This window comes from Haemorhous mexicanus, chromosome 4 (assembly GCF_027477595.1).
Source record: "Haemorhous mexicanus isolate bHaeMex1 chromosome 4, bHaeMex1.pri, whole genome shotgun sequence".
In the NCBI taxonomy this organism is placed as follows: Eukaryota; Metazoa; Chordata; class Aves; order Passeriformes; family Fringillidae; genus Haemorhous; species Haemorhous mexicanus.
The window spans coordinates 77,091,905-77,099,180 of NC_082344.1; the positions used below are offsets into that span (position 1 = coordinate 77,091,905).

General features: G+C 55.7%; 2 protein-coding genes across 2 annotated transcripts; one reads left to right on the top strand and one right to left on the bottom strand.

The window, feature by feature from the left end:
• Positions 1-897: 897 nt before the first annotated feature.
• Positions 898-3,933, bottom strand: LOC132326857 (uncharacterized). The gene is made up of 2 exons (XM_059845575.1): positions 3,111-3,933; positions 898-3,074 (listed from the first exon to the last, which is right to left on the bottom strand). The coding sequence occupies exons 1-2, from the start codon at positions 3,931-3,933 to the stop codon at positions 2,977-2,979; spliced, it is 921 nt and encodes a 306-aa protein (XP_059701558.1). The 3' UTR covers positions 898-2,976.
• A 1,791-nt stretch (positions 3,934-5,724) lies between these two features.
• Positions 5,725-6,660, top strand: LOC132326856 (splicing factor YJU2-like). Its single transcript, XM_059845574.1, has one exon. The coding sequence runs from the start codon at positions 5,725-5,727 to the stop codon at positions 6,658-6,660; it is 936 nt and encodes a 311-aa protein (XP_059701557.1).
• Positions 6,661-7,276: the final 616 nt, after the last annotated feature.

Below are 7,276 nucleotides of genomic sequence, written 5' to 3' on the forward strand. Positions count from 1 at the left end.
ACCTTCCCTTCCCAAACCTTCCCTTCCCAAAACCCTTCCCTTCCCTTCCCAAACCTTCCCTTCCCAAACCTTCCCTTCCCAAACCTTCCCTTCCCAAACCTTCCCTTCCCTTCCCTTCCCTTCCCTTCCCTTCCCTTCCCTTCCTTCCCTTCCTTCCCTTCCCTTCCCTTCCCTTCCTTCCCTTCCCTTCCCTTCCCTTCCCTTCCCTTCCCTTCCCTTCCCTTCCCTTCCTTCCCGAACCTTCCCGAACCTTCCCCTTCCCTTCCCTTCCCAAACCTTCCCTTCCCTTCCCAAACCTTCCCTTCCCAAACCTTCCCTTCCCAAACCTTCCCTTCCCAAACCTTCCCTTCCCTTCCCTTCCCTTCCCTTCCCTTCCCTTCCCCTTCCCTTCCCTTCCCTTCCCTTCCCTTCCCTTCCCTTCCTTCCCTTCCCTTCCCTTCCCTTCCTTCCCCTTCCCTTTCCCTTCCCTTCCCTTCCCTTCCCTTCCCTTCCCTTCCCTTCCCTTCCCGAACCTTCCCTTCCCTTCCCTTCCCTTCCCTTCCCTTCCCTTCCCTTCCCTTCCCTTCCTTCCCGAACCTTCCCTTCCCTTCCCAAACCTTCCCAAACCTTCCCAAACCTTCCCCCTCCCAACAAACCCAAAGGATCCCAAACCCCTTGTGCCCCACCCCTGGGCCAGGAGCAGGATTTGGGGTGGAACTCCAGGTTCCTGCAGCATTCCCCAGTGCACTGAGCACTCAGGGACTGTCAGGGGCAGGTGCGGGAAAGCTGCTGGAGGAGTTGGACACCCTCCTCCTCCTCCTCCTCCTCCTCCTCGTGCAGCAGACAAACAGAAATGTCACTCAGTGTCCAGGCGCCGTCAGCACAGACGCTGTTGTCAATGAATCAGAAGTGTCTAGGAACAGCTTGAACAACTTTTATTTTTTTTTTAAAGTGCTTAAAACGTAAATAACAAGCTCTTTATAAACATTAGTTGCAACTCTTTAAAACATGAGACACACAGAACCCACTTCCTGCGACGTGAAGAGAGGGAAACCAACAACTCCAAACCCCACACTTCTCCCACCTGGGGATGCTTTTCCAGGTTTTTAACCCCAAACTGGGGGCTCCCCCCCAGACAAGGCTGAGTCTACATCACAGCGGAGAATCCACATCCCTCAGGTCTGTTCCAGTTTGAGGACAAACCTTGGTGGCTCTCCTGGCCCACACGTGGCCAGCAGGACCAGGCAAGGGGAAAAGAAATGGCCCAAGCTGTGGGGCGAAGCAAGAGCCCAGCTGTGGGCTGGCAGCAAGGCAGAGCACAGCACCCTGCTGCAGCCTCGGGGGAACAGCTCAGGAGTGGAAAACAAACGCCAGGAGAAAGGCAAAACCACAGGGGGTGTTATGGCTGGGCTTGAAACAGAACAGGAGAGGTTGCTGCTGGCCCAGAACACCCTGGGGGAGTGCTGGGGCTCAGCAGAGAGGGACAGAGCTCAGGGCACAGCCAGGACGTGGAGCAGGAACGCTGCTCCTGCCCCTGGGAGCCCAAGTAAATCACTAAACAGCAGATTCAGTCACTGAGCACGGAGATAAATCCCAGATGGGCAACTTGAGAGCATTTCCCCAGTTCTCTTCCTCATCCCCTCCCTCTCTGGGGAAGCATTTAGGTCCTCAGAACCATTGCCTTGGGAAGGTGGAGGTTTAACACCAGCACCACCACAGACCCCACTGCAGGGCTGCTGTGCTGCCCTTGTGCACAGAACCAAATCTGTGTGCTGAGGGGGAAACCCCAGAGCTTCAGCCCAGAGGGTGGGGAAACACAGAACAGAGACAGGAGCATCTGTAGGACACCTGTCCCAAGCACAGGGAGGGACCTGCTGAACTCTGGGGGACAGACACAGAGCACCCATCACTGCTCCACACTGTGCAGCACCCAGGGAGCCCTGCACACCTGGGCTCCTGCCCCTGGGAGGGGCAGGGATTGCTGCACACCGGGAGATGGGGGAGCAGGGATTGCTGGAAAGGCTGGAGATGGAAGGAGCAGGTACTGCTGGGAAGGCTGGGGATGAGGGAACAGGTATTCCCTGGAAAGACTGGAGATGAGGGAACACCTATTGCTGCAAGGGCAGGAGATGAGGGTGAACAGAACAGCTACTCCTGGAAAGGCAGGAGATGTGGAAACACCTATTGCTGAAAGGCTGGAGGTGAGGGAACAGAACAGGAACTGCTGCAAGGGCAGGTGATGTGGAAACACCCACTGCTGCAAGGGAAGGAGATGAGGGAACAGAACAGGTATTGCTAGAAAGGCAAGAGGTGTGGAAGCACCCATTGATGGAAAGGCAGATGAGGGAATAGAACAGGAATTGCTGAAAGGCTGGAGGTGAGGAACAGGCATTGCTGGAAAGGCAGGAGATGGAAAGAGCAGATATTGCTTGGAAATGGGAGCTGTGGAAGCGCCCATTGCTGGAAAGGCATGTACGGTGAAGGAACAGAACAGGTATTCCTGGAAAGGCAAGAGATGAGGGAGCAGGTATTGCTGGAAAGGCAGGGAGGTATGGAAACACCCATTGCTGCAAGGGCAGGAGGTGAGGGAACAGAACAGGTATTGCTAGAAAGGCAAGAAATGTGGAAGCACCTGTTGCTGGAAAGGCAGGAGAGGAGGAACAGGTATTCCTGGAAAGGCTGGAGATGGAAAGAGCAGATATTGCTTGGAAATGGGAGCTATGGAAGCACCCATTGCTGGAAAGGCAGGAGGTGAGGGAAAGGAACAAGTATTCCTGGAAAGGCAGGAGATGGAAGGAGCAGGTATTGCTGGAAAGGCAGGAGATGAGGGAACAGGTATTCTTGGAAAGGCAGGAGATGGAAGGAGCAGGTATTGCTGGAAAGGCAGGAGGTATGGAAACACCCATTGCTGCAAGGGCAGGAGGTGAGGGAACAGAACAGGTATTGCTAGAAAGGCAAGAAATGTGGAAGCACCTATAGCTGGAAAGGCAGGAGATGTCAAAGCACCTGCTGCTGGAAAGGCAGGAAAGGAGGGAACAGGTATTGCTGGGAACAGGAGATGGGGGAACAGAACAGGTATTGCTGGAACAGAACAGGTATTGCTGGGAACAGGAGATGGGGGAACAGAACAGGTATTGCTGGAACAGAACAGGTATTTGGAATAGGAGATGAGGGAGTAGGACAGGTATTGCTGGGAACAGGAGATGGGGGAACAGAACAGGTATTGCTGGGAACAGAACAGGTATTTGGAATAGGAGATGAGGCAGTAGGACAGGTATTGCTGGGAACAGAACAGGTATTGCTGCAAACAGGAGATGTGGAAGCACCTATTGCTGGCGGGGCTGCACACCTGGTACAGCCTGCTGAGCTCTGAGAGTAACTTTTTATATTCGAGTGCAAAACGTTCAGGCTTTTGGAGCAAAACAAGGCAGAGCTGACTAAGGCAGAGGGGGCTGAGGGAGGCGGTGAGACACGACTGGGAGGAGGGAGAGGTGGGCGGGAGGGGCCGTGGGATCCATATAAACACTGGCACTTGTGTCGGAGCACCAAGAGCCGTCCCTGCAGGGGCACGGGGCCAAGACCAGGATGTTTGTGAGGCTGGGAGCCAGAGAGGGGCCCTGGCTCCCATGGGAGATGTTGGCTCTGCAGCTCCCCCGCTGATGCCCGCCTGAGGAACTGCTCTCCCTTTCCCCAGCACTCACTGCCGTGCCCTGCTGCATGCCCGGGGCTGCATTCCCAGCGCCCACAGCTCCTCCCTGACTGCTCCCGGGGGCACAGCTGGGCACCCAGAGAGGGCTCAGGCTGCCGGGGCACGGGGTCTGACCCCACGGGCACAGAGGTTCCTGGCACTTTCTGAAACGGGAGAAACGCTTCCCTTGGACACCCCCATCCCACCCAGGCACACAGAGGGAGGAGGAGCAGAAACACAGCTGGAGCAGTGCAAACCTCAGGCATTTCCCAGGAGGAGAGAGGCAGGAAGGAGTGGGAGGTTCATGGCTGCTGTTCTCCCAGGGAACACATCCTCCTCCTCCTCCTCCTCCTCCTCATGCAGAGGTCCAAGGCTTGGACAGGGCCAAAGCTCCTTTCCTCCTGACCCACTTCTGTCTCCAGCTGTATTTTAGCTTGGAATCCTCAGCCTGCCCTTGCCTGCTGTGTCTGTTCCTGATCTCTGCCCCCACCTCTCCTGAGGCGCTGTGCAGAACGCCTGGAAGGAGCCAGGGCACCTGCACAGGGGGTGGGGAGGCTCTGCTGTCCCTGGGTGACAATTATCTCCATTTTCTTGGTGAGAAGGAAAACAGAGGAGGAGCCTGCCCCAGGCAGGCTGTGTGGGACTGAGAACGGGGTTGCAGAGCCTTTGTGGGGTAGGAAACTGCTACTGGCCTGTGGCAAAAGGCACCATTCTTCACAGGCATGGTCTACACTGAGGCAAGTAAAGAGAAGAGCAGAGAGGTTTTAAAAGAACACAGTGACTTTGGGAGGTAGAGAAGAGGGAGAAGATGCCTTTCATGTTGAAATCCCACTCCAACTGCCCCTCTGCCTGCACGGGCACCTTCTCCAGCCAAAATCCTGGCAGGATGAGGGAGGGAACAACATCCTTCCTATGCCCTTCCACAGTAGCTCCAGTTCAGCCAGGTAAATCAGGTGTGGAACCCTTTGAAACCTCCAGGCTTCAGCCCAGAAAATTCTACCACAGAGTTTTCCCCACCTAGGCTGAAAGAGAAGACTTCCCCATGGAGCCTCACAACATGATCCTCCCCAAGCTTGCCTTCCCCATTTGTCCCAAATTCTCGTGGTTTCTCCCTTCCCTGTTTCCTCACTGGCTGTGGTATCCCTGATGCCCATCCCACCTTCCCTGCAGGGCAGGGCAAAGGGCACTGTGCCACCCTGTGCCCTCAGGTCACTGCCTGCTGACCCATACCTAAGATTATGCAGAGCACATGGTCTCCTCTTTTGTCCCTGATTTCCCTTCAGCCTGCTGGAATTAACCTCGCTGGAATTTATCCTACAAAAGGCCCCTCTTGCCTCTTTTGGCTGAGCTAGCCGTGGAGAGTGTGGTGTGTGGACCTGACTGCTTTGCCTGAATTCCTACCCAAGCAGGGTACTCTTACTCCTTTTCTACAGGACATGTGCCTTGGGTTGAAAGATTTAATTGTGTATTCTGTTCCCATCTGTCAGAGGTGGGGCAGTTACCTTCTGTTAATTGAGCAGTTTTCTTTATCTCTTCCACAACCAATCCTCCCTCTGGGAACTATCTTCTGTTCATGGGCCATTAATTATTAATTACCTTCTGTCAATGGGCCATTGAGACTCACTGATAAAATTCCATCATCCCATTGGGAGATGCTCTGCCCAGGGGGAGGAGCCAAGCATTCCTACCTGGATATAATCTGAGGTTTGAAACAGCCCAGCAGCCTTTGCCCACTGCATTCCCAGAGGAGCAGCTTTCTCCTGCCCTGCACTCCCAGAGGAACACCAGGCCCATCTCCAGCAGCCCTGGAGCTTCAGAGGAAAACTCCCCCCTTGTGCAGGATCCCTGCTCCAGCAGAACCTCCCGTTTACATTTTCCATTTCAGAGGAGACTCCTGCCTTGCTTAGCAGACACCTGGCTCTTCAAACCTAGGCAAGACCCTTCTTGGGAATTAGGTAGCAGCTTCCACCATCTGAACCCCACTCTGCTCCAAAGGGGTGCCCAGCGCGAGGTGAGCGGCGCGGGGGCAGCGCCGGGGATCGGGAGAAGCCGCGGCCATGTCGGAACGGAAAGTGCTGAACAAATATTACCCCCCTGACTTCGACCCCGCCAAGATCCCGAAGCTGCGGCTCCCGAAGGACCGGCAGTACGTGGTGAGGCTCATGGCCCCCTTCAACATGAGGTGCAGGACGTGTGGGGAGTACATCTACAAGGGCAAGAAGTTCAATGCCCGCAAGGAGACGGTGCAGAAGGAGTCCTACCTGGGGCTGCCCATCTTCCGCTTCTACATCAAGTGCCCGCGCTGCCTGGCTGAGATCACCTTCAAGACAGACCCCCAGAACACGGACTACGCCATGGAGCACGGCGCCACCAGGAACTTCCAGGCAGAGAAGCTCCTGGAGGAGGAGGAGAAGAGGATGCAGAAGGAGAGGGAAGAGGAGGAGCTCAACAATCCCATGAAGGTCCTGGAGAACCGAACCAAGGACTCCAAGCTGGAGATGGAGGTCCTGGAGAACCTGCAGGAGCTGAAGGAGCTCAACCAGCGCCAGGCCAACGTGGATTTTGAGGCCATGCTGAAGCAGCACAAGGAGCTGGAGGAGGAGCAGAGGCGCAAGGAGCAGGAGGAGGACGAGCAGGAGATGAAGGCCATGTTGGAACAGGCCCAGAACCGCCGGCTCCTGGTGGATTCTGACTCTGACGAGGAACCAGCAAAACGCCATCCAAATCCCACAACCCCAACAAAACCCACGGGCATCCTGCAGGAGTACCCCCAGAGCAAGAGGCCGAGGATGGAGAGCTGGGAGCGCAGCCTGGGCAAGCTCAGCACCAAGGCCCAGCTGGCCGGGCTGGTGGCCCGCAGGAAGCAGAAACCAGATCCTGCCCTGGATAAGGGGATGGAAACCCGAGGCACCACGGCCACCACCGGCTCACTTCCAGCAGCAGCAGCCACGTCCTCTCTGGGTTTGCTGGGAGCCTACTCAGACAGCGACTGAGGAGCCAGCAGGGTGGGGACACAGCAGGGACAGAGCAGGGACGGGGCTGTCCCCGCTCCCTGCTGCTCCTGGAGCCCCACACAAAGCAGATCCCACCTTTGCACAGACTGGGGGGCTCCTCCAGCCCCTCACTGAGGGGACAGGGCTGTCCTGCCACCAGGAGCCCCCTTAGATGTCCCCAAGAACTCTGGGACAAATCCCTCCCCACTGTTCCGTGCCTGCTAGGCTCCAGCAGCCACAACTCTGGGATCTGGCAGGAAAAAAACCCAAAAAACCAAAACAAACGAACAAACAAAAAAAACCCCAACAAAAAATACCCACAAAAAAACCCCAAAAAACCAAAAAAACCAAAACCAAAAAAAAAAAAACCCAGTAGCTTTTCCACAGGAGATGCTTCTTGGGAATTAGGCAGCAGCTTCCACCATCTAAACCCCACGTTGCTAAAAATTGGCACCCTGACCATGGGGCTTCTCGTTAGCCCTTTGAAAGCATCTCCACTGGCCAGCCACTGGATTTTGAGCTGCAGCCAAGTGCTCTAGTTCCCCGAGGGAAAAACCCCAATTTCCTGGGGATCAGGGGCCAACTGACAACCCTCAAGGTCTCAAGGCCTGGTCGA